The 21,782-nt window shown below is 37.9% G+C and overlaps 1 protein-coding gene across 1 annotated transcript; it reads left to right on the top strand.

The window, feature by feature from the left end:
* Positions 1-1,315: 1,315 nt before the first annotated feature.
* Positions 1,316-20,661, top strand: LOC103199099 (survival of motor neuron protein-like). Its single transcript, XM_007943324.2, has 8 exons — positions 1,316-1,390; positions 10,558-10,629; positions 12,527-12,646; positions 13,953-14,165; positions 14,304-14,459; positions 15,478-15,579; positions 16,650-16,760; positions 20,614-20,661. The coding sequence occupies exons 1-8, from the start codon at positions 1,319-1,321 to the stop codon at positions 20,659-20,661; spliced, it is 894 nt and encodes a 297-aa protein (XP_007941515.1). The 5' UTR covers positions 1,316-1,318.
* Positions 20,662-21,782: the final 1,121 nt, after the last annotated feature.

Raw genomic sequence — 21,782 nt, 5'->3', positions numbered from 1 at the left:
GGAAGTCCTCCAGAGTATAGATTCTTAAGAGTGCTTTAGCTGTGGAGTATCTTAATTAGGCTATTAGCCAAAATTTCAACTTCCTGAGCTAATAGAAGCCAGACCAGAATTCAATCTATACTCACCAGTAGATGTCTTTGAACCCAGAATAATTTTCTCTTCTCTGGAAAGCGCCTAGAGGCTGAGGACACTGCAGACGTTCACAGACCCAGCACCCCTCATGTACCTTCAGACAAAGCAGTGTCTGAGTGTGCACAAGGTCCGTCAGGAGTCCGTTCTGCTTCCACCATCTGAGGGTTCTCGCGCTCCAGGCAAAGGGCCAGAGACCCTTGGTCCCATCTGGGGTGCCAAATTGTTATCGGACCAAATGCGGGTCCCTGCCAGGGGTGGGGGAAATAGTTTTTACTTCACTCGGTTTCACTCTCAAGTGGACACCAACTGTGTGTGCCAGTAGAAGTGCACTCCATAGAGTTTTAAATGGCTGTTTCCTTTTAGAAGTGGCTCACCAGGCTTTTCTTCAGAAAAGTCTGTGTAGATTTGAACTGCCAACCTTTAGGTTAGTACACGAGTGCTTAAATGGTTACAGTACTCTGCATGTAAGACAATAGCCCTTAGTTCATAGGGTGTTATGAGGTATAAATAAAATACTGAAAACTCTTAAAAGCACTTTAAAAATAGTAACTATCTTATTATTAGGAGCTCTGGTGGTGTAATGCCTAAGGCATTTGACTGTTAACCAGAAGGCTGGCGGTTCAAACCTACCAGCCACTCCTCGCAAGGAAGATGGGGCAATCTTCTGTAGTGCTACTGCCTCGGAAACCCAAGGAGGCGTGGCTATGAGCCAGCTCCGACTGGTTGGCAGAGTTTGGTTTTTAGTTTACATTATTACTGGTTACTTCATCAGTGATTTTTATTCTACTGCTGACCCCTACAGGGTCGCTATGAGTCGGATTTACTCTACAAGGAATAGGTTTTGATTATGATTATCTCTATTTTCTAAATGACTTGCAGTGAACACTATTTTCCAAAAAAAAAAAAAATTATACACACACACACACTGTTTAACATAAAAACACTGATCGAATCGTTGCACGAAAAAGCGAAATCGAAAGACTGAGAGGGATATTGGGTGGAAAGTATCAAAGGGACAACTTTGTTGATAGCGGTAGTAAGTAGTTGTAGAGGAAGCACGCCCTTCTAGGCTGCCGGGCCACCCTCCAAGCCACCGTGGTCTTCCGCTCCCAGAGGCCCCCGGCTGCGGAAGTCGTCACTCAGAAGGGACCGAGCCTCACGGCGTGTATCCAGCTGTAGACTCGCCATGGCAATGGGCGGCGGTGGCGGCGTCCCAGAGCAAGAAGACTCGGTGCTGTTCCGGCGTGGCACAGGCCAGGTGAGGTCATGGCCCGCGCTGCCTCCCTCCTGGCTAGCAGTGTGCGCTCTGAGCGCCCACTGCCCTGCCCCTCGCTTTCCCTGGCTGCGGGGCGGGACCTGGCTATCCCTGCGCTTAGCGTGGTCGTGGTCCGCTTGTCTCTACATCCTAACCCACTCTCCTGTCAGCAAACCGTTTCTGTTTGGGGAGTTCTTATGTCTTTGGACCGAGGCCCTATCGCAATCTGATGGAACCTTGATTTATTTCAGTCTGTCAAGTTAGGGGGAAAAGAAGACAGGACTAGGGTGAAGCAGGGAAACTAGGTAGGAGTCCATGGAAATGGTCCAAAACTGAGTCAGGTTGTTAGCATTGGAATTAGTGCAAAGCGTTTGGATCCTGGATATATCTTGAAGTCAGAAGCAACAGGTTTTGCAGATGAATTTGATGTGGAGATTTGAGAGAGATGAAGTCCAGGGTAACTCCAAGGTTGTCTCTAACAGTTGAAAAGATAAGATTGGGGAAGATCTGTTCAATCTTGGGCATGAAATGGTGGGGATGAAATCTGATTGGAGTGTGTTCCAGAGTGGCAGAAGAGAAATTCAAGGCAGCATTTAAAATGAATATAGCTAGGAGTTTTATAGTAAATAGAAGGTAGGGAAATTGCCAGTAGAAAGGGTGAGATGAAGTAGACAGGATTTTTTAATTGTTAGTGTGTAAGATGGAAGAAATAGCTTGTAGTAGGGTGATAGGAAAAATCCAGTAAGGACACAAAAATGGATGATAAAGGAGGAACAAGGAAGAATTGCTTTAGTGATGTCTTAGAGTAGGCAAGAGGGGATGGATCTGATGTTAGTTTCAACGCTGACAGTTTATGTGGTGGCAATTATTAATACAGATATGGGTAGATGACTTATATGGTGGTGAGAAATTGTGAATTTCTTTTTGTTGCTGTTACTTTCACAGTGGAAGGATGTGAGAGAAGGTGTAGGAGGGAGGTTTGAGGAGAGAAAAGTTAGGAAGTACTCCTGGGAGGATGGGTGAGTGTGTTGGACTAAGGAATTATAGGGCCTTCTTAAGATTGTTGTTGTTGTTGTAATGTGCCATCGAGTCAGCCCTGACTCATAGCGACCCCTCCTTGGGTTTCCGAGGCAGTATCACTACGGAAGTAGGATTGCCCAACCTTCCTTCCTTCTTAAGATTAGTGGTTGTAAAATTTAAAGATAATTGAGTTCATTTTATTATTGAGTTTCTTGAATTTTATGTATACTATTACATCATCTGCAAATACAGATAATTTTTCTTTTCCAGTTCTTAAATCTCTTGTTGTTTTATCTGATTCCTTTGCCTAATATCTCTGATACAGAGTTTGTTGTTGTTGTTATGTGTCGTTGAATCACCTCTGACTCATAGTGACCTTACGTACAACAGAACGAAACACTGCCCAGTCCTATGCCAACCTCATGATCCCTAGTACCTGAGCCCATTGCTGTAGCCACCATGTCTGTCCATCTCATTGAGGGCCTTCCCCTCTTTTGTTGACCCTCCACCTTACAGAGCATGACATACTTCTCCAGAGAATAGTCCCTTCTGACAACATGACCAAAGTAGGTGAGACAAAGTCTGGCCATTCTTGCTTCCAAGGAGCATTCTGGCTGTACTTCCTCCAGGACAGCAGATTTGTTAGCCCTTTTAGCAGCCATGGTACTTTTCAGCATTCTTCATCTACACCACAACTTAAAAGCATCAACTCTTCTTCAATCTTCCTCATTCATTGTCCTGCTCTCACAGGCTTAAGAGGTGGTTGAAAATACCATGGCTTAGGTTAGGCACAGCCTATTCTTCAAGGAGATATCTTGATACAGTGTTTATTACAACAGAAATAGTGGGGACATATAACCTTTCTGATTTACTTTAAGTGTCTCTTTTGTGTGCAGTGTAGATTAGACGTGGTTTGTGAACCATTTTGAAAATAATTTCTTCTGATAGGCAAGTTAAGACCATTCACATGTGTTATATGATTGAATTCAGATCTCAGTTGCGAATCATGGAAACCTCATGTATGTCAGAATTGAACTGTGCTCCATGGAGTTTTCAATGGCTGATTTTTCAGAAGTCAGTCAACAGGCCTGGTAGGTTTGCATTGCTGACCTTTTGCTTAGCAGCCGAATGCTTTAATCACTGCACCACTAGAGCTCCTCACAATGCATATTTCTTTATACATCATTTTATTTATTATGCTCCTGTCTTAGCATGTTGTTTTTCTTGTTCATTTAAAAATTTCTGTTAGTATTTAGTTGGGTGTGTATTTCTCTTCTAGTAGTTACTGTTATTCTGAAGTCTTTTAATACTCTTGAGTCCTTTCTTTTTCACCTTTTATTATCTGGTTTTGTCAATTTTAAATATATCCTTGGACTTCTACCTATGGTTTTTGTAAAAGATAATTAAGTAATTCTTTCCTCTTTCTCTCTCCCTTTTCCCTTTCTGCATTGCATTGTTCCTACTTTGCTGGAACATATGACAGACATATCCTTTGTTTTTCTCTTAGATCTACAGTTACATATATGCGATACTAATAATTTTTTTTTACCAAAGTTTTTCCCATCATATCTTGGTTAGATGAAGCTTATCTCCAGTAGATTCCAGTGAGTGAGTATTCTTCCATGGTTTAAGTTTTGCTTATGGTCTTGCTACTTGAAGAACAGCTAGGCTGCATATAAATTTCTTGACTCATACTTTTTTCCTCATGAATATCTATTAAAAAGTATGATGCTAACTAAGTTTCCTTATTTTGTGAATGACTTGGTCTTTTTGCTTGGAGACTAAAGATTTTGTTTTAGGGTTTCATTTTAGTTTTTATTCTGTAAGGGCCCCATTGCTATGTTAAATTTTGTAAAATGGGCATGGGGGTAACATCCTCTGACCTCCTCCAACCTCATATGGGAGACAGAATCACCCTCAACAGCCCAGGGCTTATTCCTATGAGGCCAGGCATGCCACTACCCTCCAGCTTTTTCACCGGTTCTGATAACACCCATCCTTCCCACAGCCCTCACTACTTCTCTGCTGGGTTTGATGATCCATTGCAGTGGCCACACAGAACTCACAGACAATGCTCAAGGATTATGGGGTTTATTAGGGAAGTAACAGGTTGCAATTCAGGTTCAGGAATGCTTAGTATACTCTTCTTAGATCAGGATAGACTCCTATGGGCCATCCTCAAGACACACATCTTTTTGGTATTTGTCCTCTCAGCCTGGCCTCTACACTGCTTGGGCAAGTGTTGCAAACCTCTTTCAGCTCTGCTGATAAATACACTTGGACGCACCCCACTCCATCAGCAAGCCTCCTGCCAAAAGGCATTGACTGAGCTTTCTTGCTCTGTGGGCCAGCAAACCCAATCCTCTGTCCCCTGCTGGTCTTGGTTCTGCTGCCACCTTGTCTGCAGGTCTCTCTGCTAAGAGGTCCAGCGCAGGGATCTCGGGTCCAAGGATGCACTCCACTCCACCCCTGGCTCTACTCTTGATGGCAGTGAGATCCCACTTTGCACCTATGGGATGGCTCATTTTAAGCCTAGCGAGATGACAGAACTGACCAATCCCCACGTTAGGGTTTATGCACTTTATTTACACAGTCCCACACCCACAAGTTATCCAGTCCTCTTGGTGGCTCCATTATATAGTCCCACCCCATCATCTGGTGGGAATCACAATGACTGTGGCTAGAAGAGCCATGCTAAGTAATTCACTGCACCATACATACTCTTTGTCAATTATCTTTATCTACCACTTTATTTTTTTATTTTGTTTTTTTCCTTTGACCCTTTTCATGCCTTTCCATGGTGCCCTTTAGGTTTTCCATCAAATATGTTCTTCCTTGCATACCTTGTAGTGAATCTTTTTTCTTTCCTGATTTTAACTCTTGATTCAAATTTTCCCTTTTCTCTTCAGAATTAAAAGAAAATTTTTATGTAAGATTTTTTTTTTTCCATATTGCAATTGCTACTTTGAGGATATCTATTACAAATTGTTGGGAAAGTGTATTTGCAATGAATAAGTTGTTGGTTTTGTAAAATTCTGTCATGTGATCACTGGTGTGATTTGTATCACTAACGCCTTCTATTACTAACACCATATTTTCCAACTACCGGTGATTCTTCTTTATTTCCAACTTGCACATTCCAATCACTGTTAATAATCAATACACCTTGATTGCATATTTGGTCAACTTCAGACTGCAGAACTAACTAACTAAACTCACTGCCGTCAAGTTGGATCCGACTCATAGAGACCCCTCCTTGAGTTTCCGAGGCAATATCACCATGGAAGTAGATTGCCCTATCTTGGTTCCAATTCAGACTGTAGAAGTTGGTAAGAATCTTCAATTTTCTTGTCTTTGGTATTAGAGGTTGGTGTGTAAATTTGAATAATATTATTAATTCTGTTCTTCCTTGTAGGTATATGGATATTATCCTATCAATTACAGCATTATTCTTCAGGATAGCTCTTGCAGTACTTTTTTTGTGACGATGAATGTGATGTCATTCCTCTTCAATTTGTAATTCCGGCATAGTAGATCATATAATTGTCTGATAAAAAATGGCCAAATCCAGTCCATTTCAGCTCATTAATGCCTAGGATATCATTCCGAATACTTTTTTTCAACAACATAAACGGTGACTATACATGTGGACCTCGCCGGATGGAATACACAGGAATCAGATGGACTACGTCTGTGGAAAGAGGCAATGGAGAAGCTCAGTATCTTCAGCCAAAACAAAGCCAGGTGCTGACTGTGAAACAGAGCATCATTGCTCATGCAAGTTCAAGTTGAAGCTGAAGACAATTAAATCCACAAGAGCCAAAATATAACCTTGATTGTATCCTACCTTAATTTAAAGACCATCTGAAGAGTAGATGTGATGCACTGAACAGTGACCGGAAACCAGAAGAATTGTGGGATGACTTCAAGAACATCATCCATGAATAAAGCAAAAGGTCATTAAAAAGACAGGAAAGCAAGAAAAGACCCAAATGGATATCAGAAGAGACTCTGAAACTTGCTCTTGAATGGAGAGTAGCTAAAGCAAATGGAAGAAATAACAAGAGAAAAGAGCTGAACAGATGATTTCAAAGAGCAGCTCGAGAAGACAAAGTCAATTATAATGAAATGTGTAAAGACCTAGAGTTAGAAAACCAGAAGGGAAGAATGCGCTCAGCATTCCTCAAGCTGAAAGAACTGAGGAAGTAGTTAAAGCCTTGAGTTGCAATATTGGTGGCTTAGTACCTAAGGCATTTACCTGCTAACCAGAAGGCTGGTGGTTCAAACCCACCAGCCACTCCTCGGAAGGAAGACTGGGCAATCTACTTCCATGGAGATACTACCTCGGAAACACAAGGAGGGGTCACTGTGAGTTGAATCAACTCAAAAGCAGTGAATTTGGTTGTTATTTTTGTTGTTGTTATTTTTTTGGACAAAATATTGAATGATGTAAATCTTTACCCAAATCAAAATAAAATTAAAAAAAAAAAATATTGAATGATGTAGGAAACATCAAAAGAAAATGGAAAGAATACACAGAGTCACTGTACCAAAAAGACTTGGTCGATGTTCACGCATTTCAGGAGGTGGCATATGATCAGGAACCAAGGTATTGAAGGAACAAGTCAAAGCAGCACTGAAGGAATTGGCAAAAAACAAGGCTCCAGAAATTAATGGAATATGCATTAAGATGTTTCTGCAAACGGTGCTGCACTGGAAGCACTCTCTCGGCTATGCCAAGAGATTTGCAAGACAGCTACCTGGCCAACTGAGTGGAAGAGATTCATATTTGTACTCATTCCAAAGAAAGGTGATCCCACAGAATGTGGATATTATATCCTTAATATTGCATGCAAGTAAAATCTTCATGAAGATAATTCAAAGATGGTTGTAGCAGTATAGTGACAGAGAACTTCCAGAAATGCAAGGTGGATTCAGAAGAGGATGTGGAATGAGGAATATCACTGCTGTGTCAGGTGGATCTTGGTTTAAAGCAAAGAATACCAGAAAGATGTTTACCTGTGTTTTATTGACTGTGCAAAAGCATTCAACTTTGTGGATTATGACAAATTGCGGATAAAATGGAGAAGAATGGGAATTCCAGAACCCTTAATTGTGCTCATGAGGAACCTGGATAGACACCGGGAGGCTATTGTTGTTCAAACAGAGTAAGGGGATACTGCATGGTTTAAAGGAGCTCTGGTGGCCCAGTGCCTAAGGCATAGACTGCTAACCAGAAGGCTGGAGGTTCAAATCCATCAGCCACTCCTCGGAAGGAAGATTGGGCAATCTACTTCCATAGTGATACCACCTCAGAAACTCAAGGAGGGGTGATTAAGTGTCGAATCTGACTTGATGGCAGTGTGTTTGTTTTTGTGTGCATGGTTTAAAATCAGGAAGGAAGTGTGTCAGGGTTGTATCTTTTTACCATACTTATTCAATCCATATGCTGAGCAAATAATCCAAGAAGCGGGACTATATAAAGAAGAATGTGGCATCAGGATTGGAGGAAGATTCTTAAACAACCTGTGATAGGCAGATGACACAGCCTTGCCTGCTGAAAGTGAAGTGACTTGAAGCACTTACTGATGAAGATTAGTGTCTGACTAATCTCCAGTATGGATTACACCTCAACATAAAGAAACTGAAAATCCTCACAACTGGACCAATGAGCAGTATCATGATAAATGGAGACGATATTGAAGTTGTCAAAGATTCCATTTTACTTGGTTCCACAATCAACACCAATGGAAGCAGCAGTCAAGAAATTAGACGAAATATTGCACTGGACAAATCTGCTGCAAAAAGACCTCTTTAATGTGCTGAAGAGCAAAGATGTCTGTCTGAAGAATAAGGAGCGCCTGACCCAAGCCATGGTATTTTCAATAGCCTCATATGCCTGTGAAAGCTGGACAGTGAATCAGGAAGACCAAGGAAGAATTGATGCTTTTGAGTAGTGGTGTTGGCGAAGAATACTGAAAGTACCATGGACTGCCAGAACAAACAAATCTGTCCTCTAAGAAGTGCAGCTGGAAAACTCCTTAGAAGCAAGAATGGCCAGACTTCATCACACCTGCTTTGGTCATGTTGTCAGAAGGGTCCATTCCCTGGAGAAGGATATCATGCTTGGTAAACGGAAGGATCAGCAAAAAGGGGAGGGCCCTAAACACAATGGATTGACACAGTAGCTGCAGTGATAGACTCTGGTATAGTAAGAATTGTGAGGCTGGCACAGGACTGGGCAGTGTTTCGTTGGAGCCGAATTAACAGCACCTAAGAACAACAACGACAATATAAGTTGAGTGTTGTAATACAGTTTTCTTGTTTGTGATCGTTACATGAGAAGTTTTATCAACTAAAATATTTATCATTGAGTATGGATGTCTTTGCTTTTTTGTTCAATTTGAAATGCCTTATTTTCCTGGTTTAGCAATAACAGATGAGATATGAAGAGTTTGTATTGTGTACTATGCATCTTATTTTAAAAAAGCCCTGTTCTATTTCTATAATGGAGTGCCATTTCCTTTATCAGCGATGCCTTTTACAGTTGTGGGAAACAATTTTGTGATTTCCTTATTTCTTCAGGAGCTTTTGTGGTATGGTGGTTAACACATTTGGCTGGTAACCAAAATGTTGACAGTGCAAGTTTGTAAGCCGCTCTGCATGAGAAAGATGTGACAGTCTGCTTTCGTAAGGATTTACAGCTTTAGAAACCTGTGGAGCAGTTCCACTCTGTCCTGTAGGCTCACTGTGAGTCAGAATTGACTTGATGACAGTGGGTTTTTAAAATTTTTTCAGAACCCTTAATTTCCTTTCACCAGATCTCCAAGGAGTGTCTTCCCTTCCAAGTTGCAGTAACTTGAACAAGTCAGTTAACTCTTTTATTATCTGTAAAATGATTTAATGATTTTAGGTGTTTTTTATCATAGTGAGATTAACAGGCTTATATTGGAACACATTTCTCTCAATATAATGGAGATTAACAAAATGACAAAGATTAGTTTTATAATTTAAAAAATGAGTTTCATAGTTAACTTGTTTGCTAGTTATTGATTGATTAATCTCATCTCAATCCAAGCTGCTAACTGGAGGCATTTTGTAGCCTGTATTCCTGTTGCCCGACATTGTGTATCCAGACTTACCTCCAGCTACTCCATAACATAAGCTTGATTCTGGTTGGACTTGTCACCTCACTAGTCTCTTATGTAAACTGTTTATTTTTGCTTCCATAATATTTTTGGCTCATGTTCTTCCCTGTAATGCTTTTTATTTTCTTCTTTACCTATGTAAATCCTTTTGATTTTTGTTTTCTAGGCTTGTTTCTTCCATGATCATCCAGCATACATTAATTTGTTTTCTTTTAATTAAAACACTTACTGTTTGCACTTTACATTTTGATATTTAATTATTTTTGCTTAATATTTTCTTTGTTTCATATGGTGCTATATCTTAAACAACTGGTTAGACCAACTCTCTTGAGGGCAGGTAGTGTCATTTTATTATACATGTCAGTGATGAACACAGTGCCCAAAATATTTTTTAATTGAATTAAATTTAAGTAAAAATGGAAATAGCTTAATGATTTTTAGGCCTTTTCTAGATTACTTAATATTACTACTATTTAAAATGAAAATGAATTGATTAATCACTACTAACAATTTGTATTCTTAATCATTTTGAGAGTTCTTTAAATAATCTAGTCACATTGTGACGTCAAGAGAGAAAATAGTCTTTGGACCATAGGGCTGTGGTTGGAATACCATGACTGTGGTTTGGATAAAGTCACGCTTCTGGCCAGGTGTTTCCCGCCTCCAAGTTAAACCTTTTATCTGATCTTAGAAAAGATTGAAACATGGGTTACCCTTCAACAGATCCCTTTGTGATCTGTTGTGATAGCTGTTTCTTAGTAGAGCATTCACTTTAGGACATAAGTCTTGGACCATTTGCAGATATTCATCGACACTGACATTCATTAGTATCATATAACCTGTAGGCAGCTATACTTTTGGGGTTTTAGTTTGGATTTTAAATACCTATTTTCAATGTAATTTAGTTATGTCTGGATTAAGATGTCTCTTTGTACTGTTGAACATACATTTTTTATGAAACCCATCCAAACATGAATTGTTTTTATTCCTTACTCCTCCCAGAGTGATGATTCTGACATTTGGGATGACACAGCATTGATAAAAGCTTATGATAAAGCTGTGGCTTCATTTAAGGTATGAAATGTTCACTCACTCTTTCCTTTATATCCTCATATTTTTCATTTGGAAAAAAATTGATTAATATACAGTAAATATTAAAATGTGCATTACTCAGTTTTAACGTTGAAGATTAAGTGGTAATATGGGTAAGTTAAGTCAGATGATAGCTTCCTTTAGAAGTTGATGGAGTATCTGTATGTCATTCCTTTACCTACCCGATCAGTTGCTGCCCAGTCTTTTCCGATTCACGGAGACCCCATGTGTGCTGGAGTAGAACTGTGCTCTATTGGGTTTTCAGTGGTTGATTTTTCAGAAGTGGATCACCAGGCCTTTTTTCGAGGCACCTCTTGGTGGATTCAAAATGCCAGCCTTTTGCACGACCAAGGTGCAGAGTAGACTTGTAAACGTTTATTGCTTTTAATATTTTTACATTTTATCAAAATATAGAAGTCCTGTAATTCACATTAGCAGGACAATCTGATTTACAATTTTTAAAGACGTAACAAGCCTTTACTGAAATATTAATGATGATGATAAACAATAGTAGTATAGTAATTAATACCTGTAGAGTGTTTACAGTGTTCTAAGCACTAGTCTAAGTGCTTTACATACATTAAATTTATATAATTCTCTCAGTACCCTGTGAGTTGGATATCAAGCCAGTGTTCCTGATGGTCGGAACCTACAGTTGTTTTAGGAAGTATAGTTTGTTTCTATGGCCTAAATAAGACATTTACCCAGTTGTCCAACATCATCACTTTTCCCACTGTCTCCGGTATTTAGTCTTCCTGAGCAGCATGTATGGGCATCACAGTCCATGTGAGGGTGAGCATCTAGTGCAACAAGCATGTAGAGTCCACTTCTTTCCTTCAGTCACTCCTCCAGCATGAGGTAAATTTCAGACCTGTGTGTTATTTTTGCACCTGAATTCTAGGTTTTTAAATAGTATACTTTCCAGTGTACACTTAGACTAGAAGTGGACTAATGAAGGGTTACCAAGAGCATTCTGTAAAATACATATTGAAATGAGGAGAGACTAGAGACTGATGCCAATCAGACAGCTGCTGGTTCATGAGGGCCTGAACTAGAGTTCTGATAGGTAGACTGCTCAGTTCAGGGCTGGTACTCATGATAGTGCAGGGGGAGGTGGTCTGAGTGGAGGTGGAAAATAATGGATTTGGAGGAAAGATAGCTTTAATCATGATGAGTTTGAGGTACATGTAAAGATAAGAAATTGATCATAAGAATTGATTCAAACTAAAGAAGATGGTCAGAGCTGGATAATAACTTTGGTAACTGTGATGAAAGGAATGGATGACCATGAGCAGATGAAGGATAGCCATCCTGTTGTAAACGCCCAAGTTTAATAGTTGATTAGAAAAATAATAAAAGCACTGGGACATTACGTTGCTGTGCCATTAAAGTGTCATGAATTTTAGGAAAGGTCATCAACAAGGTCTAATGGTACAGAAAGGTTGAGAATGAAGGCAAACCAAACCAAACCCACTGCCATTGAGTTGATTCTGACTCATAGCAACTCTACAGGACAGAGTAGAACTGCCCCCTAGAGTTTCCAAGGCTGTCCATCTTTATGGACGCAGACTGCCTCATCTTCCTCCTGTGGAGTGACTAGTGAGTTCAAATCACCGACCTTTGGGTTCGGGGATGGGTACTTTAACCACTGTGCCACCAGAGCTGTGGGAGTGAAGAGTCTTGATTTTAAATGTCTTTAGAATTGATCTGTTTCTTGCATGATGCCTTCAGAAGCACTTTTGGTAGAGTGTAGGATGGTGAAAAGATGAAGTAGAGGCTTTCTGAAGTGGTGAGGCCTTGAGACCATACTGAGTTATGTTGTGATTGCTTTTTAATGTATCACTCTGTAACGTGTACATTTCTATACGTATTTTAATAGCATGCTCTAAAGAATGGTGACAACTGTGAAGCCTCAGACAAACCAAAAGGCACATCTAAAAGAAAACCTACGAAGAAGAAAAAAAGCCAAAAGAAGACTCCCACGACTTCATTGAAACAGGTTAAAACATTGAACTTTAACTTCAAAGTATTTCTTACTGTCCTTAATAAATAGCATAAAACATCTTTAATTTAAATCATTAGTGTATTGTTTCCTATTGACATATAATTGTAAACCTTCTATGAAACTTTCTGGTGTTTAGGAACTGTGCATGTTAGTAAAACAGGTATAAGGAATTAGGTAATGATAAATGCTAAACCCAGGGCAGTGTTCATTTTGTGGATGGGAAGAGGGAGGCAATGCTATTTGGGTAAGGTACCTGAGGTCCTTAAACTGCATTGGCAGTATTTTACTTCTTAAGCTGAGATAAGAGTATCTTGTTTTCTTCAAAAATCCTAAAACTTTTAATACCAGAAGGAGCTCTGGTGGTACAGTAATTAAAACATTCGGCTGCTAACCAAAAGGTTGGTGGTTCAAACCCACCAGTCACTCTGGGGAAGAAAGAAGAGGCAGTCTGCTTCCATAAATATTTATAGTCTTGGAAACCTATGGGGGCAGTTTTACTCTGTCCTGTAGGGTTGCTTTGAGTCAGAATCGACTGGCAGTGGGTTAGGCTTTTTTTTTCCTTTTCAGTATCAGCACCAGGGAACCAAAAATGATAAAACAGTGGACATGGAAGCTACTTTTTGCTATTTTATTGGTCAACTTTAGTTTTATCGTTACCAAGGGAGAAGCAGGCTAACACTTGATGAACAAGTGAGCTCAGGTCGTACAGTGGCTAAAGCATTCAGCTGCTAACCAAAAGGTGGGCAGTTTGAACTCACCAGTTGTTCTGCAGGAGAAAGATGAGGCAGTTTACCTCTGCAAAGATTTACAGCCTTGGAACCCTATGAGGGCAGTTCTCTTCTTTCCTGTGTTGTTGTTGTTATGTGCCGTTGAGTCGGACCCGACCCATAGTTGACTCAGTGGCAGTAGGTTTGGTTTTTTTCATTGGGTTTTTTTTTGCTGTATGCCAGCCGCAAGTGCTGGATGCTTTCCACGCTTTCCCTCCTTTCTAGTCCTCACCACAAATGTGTGAGGTAGACTGTATTATTTCCATTTAACAGAAAAGACAAATAAAACCAAAGAGTTTAAGAAACTTTTAGAAAATTATATAAGTGGCAGAGTTAGAATTTAAGTTTGTGTGTCTCTAGCCCCAAACTTGTCTTCACTAAACTATTCTACCTTCCAGATAAGATAGCTGGAGACTATCTCCTCACTCAGTCATCAACTCTCCACCCAACCCCACACACCCCCCAAACAAGATTGTGTTTTACTGTTTTTATAAGAAGTAGATGTGTGTATGTATCTTTGGTTCCTTTTGTAGTGGAAAGTTGGTGATAAATGTTCTGCCATTTGGTCAGAAGACGGCTGCATTTATCCAGCTACCATTGCTTCAATTGATTTTAAGAGAGAAACCTGCGTTGTGGTTTACACTGGATATGGAAATAGAGAGGAGCAAAATCTGTCGGATCTACTTTTCCCAACTTTTGGAGGAGTTAGTAATATAGACCAGAATGCTCAGGAGAATGCTCAAGAGGTAAGAATACAAAAAGATTTTGTAGACATACAGGTGAGAAACTAAGTAGTATAACTAGTTGTTGGTTTTATCCACTGAGGCATTATTCTTACTGACGCCTTTATAACAAAAATAATTTTTTTTTTTTTTTCCTTAAAGAATGAAATTGACAGTCAAATTTCAACAGATGAAAGTGAGAACTCCTCCAGGTCTCCTGGTAATAAACCAAATGACAGCAAGCCTAAAGCTACTCCGTGGAATTCCTTTTTACCTCCACCACCCCCAGTGCCAGGGTCAGGAGTGGGACCAGGAAAGGTAAACATGAAAAGATATCCCGGGACAACCTCTGCCTTAAGTGAATTGTAGTTTTTCCCTGGAAACTTTTATAGCTCTCTGTAGATGCTACAAATTCACACTTGGGAATTCTTTGTAAAGGAAATAAGATAATAATAAAGAATAGTTAAAATTGAAAGACTTTCCCAAATACTTTTTGTGGAGTACTAAGAGTTAAGCTAATTTAGCAAAATTATGTAAGTCAGGAAGTATAATAATACTTTATTATCAGCTGGGTAATACACTGTACTTCTCCCATGTCACCTGTGTAAGATACATAAAAATTGGGGAAAAATACAATCTGGGTGTCCATTTTGTCTGTTTACATCTAATGCGGATCAAATCTTAGCAAGCTCCCAGGTTGTTTTGCAGGGTTAAAATGTAAATACCGATTCCATGTAAGCTTCTTTTAAGTTGTATGTGATAGAAATTACTGGAGACAAAACAAGATTTTTTTTTGAAGTTTACGTTGTTTTTTCCTTTTTCCTGAATCTAAAATGATCAGCCTCATAAGTCTTACTTTTATATGTATAGGTATATAAATACCATGATTGATATATATAGCCTTCTTCATTGGTCTCAGGGGACTCAGCTTTCTTGTTTGGTAAGAGGTTTGCTAGTTTTCACAATAATTTAGCAAATATATAGTTAAAAGGGCATCTGTAAAAAGAGTGGACAGTTTAGTTAATTGTGGGAAGATACAGTTTTACGATTGAAATATCTTGCTAAATACCACTGTCTGTGATTTATATGGTAATTAAAAAATCATATTGATTTACTTTCCCTGAGTATCTATAGAAAAATTCTAGAGGTTGTCATTTGGCTTATAAATCTGTTTGACTTCAATTATTTGATATATTAAATTCTACTTAACCTTTTTGGTCTATATAATACTTATGTTACTCTGGGTGATCATTTTGATTCTTTGGGTATTAAATTGTTTTCTTCCCTTTCATATTGAAATGGGTAAACTAATTTTCCTTTAAATTTCTCTTTATAGCCAGGCCTAAAATTCAATGGCCTACCACCACCACCACCACCACCACCACCACCACCATCCTTCCTATCATGCTGGCTACCTCCGTTACCTTCTGGACCACCAGTAAGTATAAATAATTCAGATTGAACCTTGCTTCCATACATGGTTTGAAATTTAGCAGAATATAGGTGATTGTTGGAAGTTTAGCAGCATTTAGGTGATGGGAAAATGTCATCCTAAACCAACCTGAGGGCCAGATTCTAATGGGTGAAGAGTTGTATTCTCCTGTTTTTTGTTTTTAATGTTCTTTGGTACCAGACCCAGTGGTCTTATAGCCCCAACTCAGCCCTGTATTACCTGCTTCCTTCTGGGCAGGAGTTGTTTCTCATTCTATTAGGAGGGAGCTTCTATTAGAAAGGATTTCATTACACCTTATATAGGAGAGTAATGACTTGTTCTGCCAGGTAGGTATACTTGGATGTTAGCCTGTCTTCCAGTGGACTAGATTTCTCTGATGAAATTTTAAGTATCAACAATAGACTAGAAGAAACCAAGACACTTTTTGACAGGCTGTGTGTGTTGGGGTAGGAATGGGCAGATGCTGTCCTTAAGATCTTTACTTAAAACTATCCTTGAAATGTTACTTGTTTTTTTGAGGAAAAATATGAAAATGCTTATTTTTGGTCTTTTACCACATAGTTGGGAGCTCTGGTAGCAGAGTGGCTAAGGCACTTGACTGCTAGCCAGAAGGCTGGCGGTTCAAACCCACCAGCCACTCTTCGGAAGGAAGATGGGGCAATCTACTTCCGTAGTGATACTGCCTCGGAAACCCAAGGAGGAGTCGCTATGAGTTGGGTCCGGCTCGACAGCGCATAACAACAACAACAACAACAACAACCCATAGTTCATAGAATAGCAGTAAAAATAAAATTGCTTCTAATGAAAGCAAAATGTTATAACATTTTATGTAACCTACTATAATTTGATCCTTATTCAGTTTGATTTTGTTGATTAAATTATTGCTTTGAGTTTCTCCAAATTTCTGGATTTTTTAAAATTTTAATTTCAAATAGGATATGATATGGAATATAGAAAAAGATACCATTAATGTCCAGCATTCTGTATGTAAATTGGATCGCCAGACTTCATATTTTGTGTACTGGCTTTAAAAGTGTATCTTTCTCCATTTCCAGATAATTCCCCCACCACCTCCCACATGTCCAGATTCTCTTGATGATTCTGAGGCTCTGGGAAGTATGTTAATCTCTTGGTATATGAGTGGCTATCATACTGGCTATTATATGGTAAGTGATCACTCAGCACATTTTTTTTTAACAATCTCTTTGTGGTTGTGTACTTTTATTTTGTTTTGTGACTAAGATGTCATTTGTCTTATGCTAAGTGAAAGAAGCCAGTCACAAAGGACCACATCTTGTATGATTATTTGAAATGTTACAGAATTGACAAATTTACAGAGACAGAAAATAGATTAGTGGGAACGAGGATAGAGGTGTTGGGGGAGTGATGGCTAAGGAGTACAGTTTCTCTTTGGGATAAGGAAAATGTTCTAAACTTAGGGATGCACACTCTATGAATATACTGAAAAGCAATGCACTGTACACAGTAAATAGGTGAATTGCATGTCATGTAAATTATACCTCTCTAAAGTTGTTAAAATAGAGTCATTCAGTTATATGTAGGTCTTAAAGATAAAAACTGTCTTAAAGTTTAAGAAATATATCTAAGGCATAAATCATTCTTGCATCAGCTCTGTTCAGTATAATTGTAGTGCATTTAAAACTCTTGTGCCATTGTTAGATTTGTTTTTTTCATTTTTTTTGTCAAGAATATACACAGCAAAATATGCACTAATTCAGCAGTTTTTACATGTATAATTTAGTGACAGTGATTATGTTCTTCAAATTGTACAACCTTTCTCACCCTCCTTGTCTGAGTTGTTCTTTCACTAATAATATAATTCACTGCCCCCTAAGGTTCCGACCCAGTCATTTAATTGCTTTTGTCAGTTTTATCCATATAGATCTTAAAAGAGCATAATGCTCAAGGCAGAAATTCTTTGCTAGTTAAGCTAAAGTCTCGTTAGGTTTTAAGAAGACTTCAGGGGATATTTTGAATGAATGGTTAAAGATTATCTCAGGACACTGGTTTCAGGGGTTCATTCAACCTTCATGGCTCCAGGAAGTCTGTAGTCCATAAGAATTTGAAATTCTGTTCTACATTTCCCCCCTTTTGATCAGGATTGCTCTCTAGAATCTTTGATCAAAATGTTCAGTAATGGTGTCCAGGCACCATCCCATTCTTCTGGTTTCATGTAAGGAGGCAGTTGTTCAAGGAGGTAACTAGCCAGACATTCCGTATCCTCCTATTCCTGATGCTACTCCTTCCTCTGTTGCTTTAGGGAAATAGAGACCAGTTGTTGTGGCTTGAATGGCTGCTTGCAAACTTTTAAGACCCCAGGCACTACACAGTGAACTAGGAAGTAAAACAGAAGCACTAAATAGATTATTAGGCCAATTTTGTTGTTATTTTGATTATACATTTTTCTAATTCAGTGACACTCTATAAATTATTTTCCAAATTTCACTAGTATCTGTGCTTTGATTTGAAATAGATGGTAGCACATGGAAAAATAATGGATATTTTGTAAAAGGAAATAAAAATTATTTTTGTACATGTAGGAAGGTTTGGGGTGATAAGTACCAAACTGTAGCTTAGAAATTTGGGCTTTGTCATTTCATATATCAATCTGTTGCATACATGTTCTATTGTAAATTAAGCAGGAAATTAAAAAAATTTTTTTAAAGGAAGCTATTGTGCCATGCAAAAATTATGATGTGTGACTTTGTAGTTAATTAATATAGAAAGGTGACATCAGAGTATAATTTTTTCCTCCATATACCATCTGTACATGTCCCCATTTAATATTCTTATTTTATAGATTGTAATTTGATTTGAAACCAGTCATCTGACTGTCATTCCCTAACCTTTCCCCTCCGTACTTCAAGTTTCTCTGCATGATTTCAACAGGTTATTTTTCTCATCTTTTTAAAATTATGGAATATTTTGAAGAATAACATGTGTAATATGTATCATTTTATCAACATAATTTATGTTAATTAAAAATTTTTTTTAGACAGGGAAACAAGGGGAGAAATAACATCCATAGCTCTGTCACACAGATGCACCTTATTTTGACTTATTTTCAGGTTCATATTGTACGTACCTTCATGGTTTGTGCTTGGCTGTTGTTGTTAATGTAAACTTTTTATTAAAATATACCATGCATGCAGAAAAATACACAAGTTATAAGTTTACAGTTTGATAATTTTTCACAAAGTGATCACACCTGTGTCATCAGCATCACTGTCAAGAAAAAGAACATTATTATAACTCCAGAAGCCTCCTCGTATCTCATTCTAGTCATTAGCCATCTTCCTTTGAGGGGTAACCATTTACCTGATTTCTAACATCATAGATTTGCCCATTTTTAAACTTCTTATGGATGGAATCATATGTTTTTGCTCAGCCTTTGTATTATATTCCATAATCTGTTTATTTGTTCTACTGTCAATAGATAATGTGTGGTTTCCAATTTTTGGCTATTAAAAATAATATTGCTATGACCATTCTTTTTTTTTTTAAATGGCATTATTGAGATAAAATTCACGTACCATACAATTCACCCTTTTAAAATCTATAATTCAGTGGTTATGAGTATGTCTACAAAGCTGTGCAATCATTACTACTAATTCCTGAACATTTTCATCATCTCAAAAAGAAACTTCATGCCTTTTAGCAGGAGTGCAGTGGTGGTTCAGGGGTAAAACCTCATCTTTCAGGCAGGAGACCTGGGTTCCATTCCCGGACAGTGCACCTCAACACAGCCCCCATCTTCTTATCATTGGAGGCTTGTGTGTTACTCTGATGGTTAACTGGTTCAGCTGAGCTTCCAGACTAAGACAGAACACAATCCAAGGCTTGGAGACCTATTTCCAAAACTCAGTTAAGGAAAGCCCAATGGATCACAACAGTCCTATCCTATAGTGCATGGGGTCACCATATGTCAGAACCCACCCAAAGGCAGCTTACAGCAGCAATTCATTATTAGTTATTTCCCATTGTTCCCTGTTCCCAGTTCTTGGCAACCATAATATATTTTCTGTCTATGGATTTGCCTGTTCTGGACATTTCATATAAACAGAATCATATAATATGTGACCTTTTGGGTCCAGCTCTTACTTCTACCATTTTCTCTTTCAAGAATTTAGAAATGGAGAGTGGTTATGATTGCACAACACGGTATACAGAATTGCTGTCACTGGATTGTATATGTAAAACACTTTGAAATGGCAAATGTTTTGTTATATATATATCTGTTTACCACGCACACACGCACACAAACCCAATTAGAATGTAAATGATGAAGAGTAATGTTGGAATAACATAAAATTGACTGTAACTTTGGTACTCATTGGTAACAAATCATTTTTAATACATGGTACAGCCAGTTGGGTGTAGATTACTAGTGAGGAGGAAAGCTATTACTCTAGTAAAAGTTAATATACTTAAAAGCCAAAAACAAACCCATTGCTGTTGAGTCAATTCTAATTCATAGAGACCCTCTAATTTAGGGAAAGACGAAAGACACTGAGGCCATTCAACAACAACAAAATTAATTTTTTTAAAAGTAAAAGACATTGAAGCCAGAAGAGGAGGAGAAGGCATTTGGGATGGGTTTGACCAGGAAAAGTGACCAAGATTTGAGTATTGATTTTTTTTTTTTTAACTTCTTCACTGTGTTTATTTAGTACTTGTTATTAATGGTTTTATTTGCATAAATAGGTATGACAGATAATTGTAGATCATTGTATATTTTATTTCATGAAAATAAGGTATAAGTGAGCTTAGGGGCATCCTTCGACTTACTGAGAATAGAAAAATTTCTTAATTGTAGCCTATTTTTCACTTGGCATCAGTTTTAAAGCACATTGGAAGTCTGTATATTTTCTAATGACATTTTGTTAAATAAGATAAGTAGAATATGTTAAGTGAAATAAAGTACTTTTTAACATCTGTATATAATATGTATTGCGCTTGTCTTTTAAATTCCTTTACTTCTTTTTTTTTTCCTTACAGGGTTTCAGAAAAAATCAAAAAGAAGGAAAGTGTTCAGATATCAATTAAGGAGTAAGTCTACCATCACAAAACAAATGAATCCCACTTTTTTTGTACATATCATTTTAAAAAGTGAGCAACAAATCATTATAAATTAAAATGTTAAAAAATTGAAACTTTAACATCAAAACAATATTAAAGACATTTTGATGGCCAGAATTCATATATGAAAGATTGATCCCCCATTCCACTAGACATCTCATAGTGTCAAATATCATCTCACCAAATATCTGCTGGTTGGTTGTGTGTGGTGATTTAATCAGGCAGTTAAAGCCAATTTCCCATTTACAGGAAATATTGGAGATAAAGGAACAAGTTATATGACACAAACAAAAGAAATAATCAGCCAAGTCCAGAATATGGCCTAGAAGATAACTGCCCTCATTTCTTAAAAATAAATCAGTGTCATGAAAGAAAAAAACAATGGGGTGGGGGAGGGGCTGTTAGGATAGTGGATTAAAGGAGATTTCAGAGACATGATAGCCAAATGCAGTGTCGTACCCTTGACTGGACCATGGTTTAAAAAACTAAAACACGTGGTGAAAGGGGGGAAAGGCAATGAGGAAATTTTAATTTGGACTGGATTTCAAATGAGAGTAGATAATTGTTGCTAATTTTATAAGTTGTCTTGTAGTTTATAGGAGTATGTCCTTTTTTAATTTGCATGCTGAAGTATGTAGGAGTGAAATACTAGTATGTTTCTTATATTAAAATGATTTAGCAAACTGTGTGAAGCATATACGGTAAAATATTAATTACTGAATCTAGGTGACATGTATATAGATATTCATTGTACCATTTTTTCTATATGTTTGAAAAGTGCATAATAAAAATGTTTAATATTTTTAAACTAATTTTTAAAAATTATGCAAGTGTCTGTCATATTCCTGTTTCTGCATTTCGTTGTATACTTTTGATCCATATTTATCCGTATTTTGATACGGACGTCATAATAACATTTTATGTTTATATGTATATGTAGCTTCTATCACATTTTCATGTTGTTACTTTTTATTCCCATGAGATTATTTGCGTATATGATAAGCCACTAGTTCTTTAGTTCAATAGGTTTTGTTATTCTGGATAATGTTACAGTAAATATCTTCATATATGTAATACTCTGATTCTAT

The sequence above is a fragment of the Orycteropus afer genome, unplaced genomic scaffold, assembly GCF_000298275.1.
Source record: "Orycteropus afer afer isolate SDZICR_OR568_19922 unplaced genomic scaffold, OryAfe1.0 scaffold00104, whole genome shotgun sequence".
NCBI lineage: Eukaryota > Metazoa > Chordata > Mammalia > Tubulidentata > Orycteropodidae > Orycteropus > Orycteropus afer.
The sequence above is the reverse complement of the archived record's forward strand: the minus strand, read 5'-3'. Positions and strand labels throughout refer to the sequence as shown.

Coding starts and splice junctions, on each gene's coding strand:
- LOC103199099 (XM_007943324.2), top strand. CDS start 1,319: ATGGCAATGGGCGGCGGTGGCGGCGTCCCAGAGCAAGAAGACTCGGTG. Junction 14,166..14,303: donor CTCAGGAGAATGCTCAAGAG/GTAAGAATACAA, acceptor TTTTCCTTAAAG/AATGAAATTGACAGTCAAAT. Junction 15,580..16,649: donor CGTTACCTTCTGGACCACCA/GTAAGTATAAAT, acceptor CTCCATTTCCAG/ATAATTCCCCCACCACCTCC.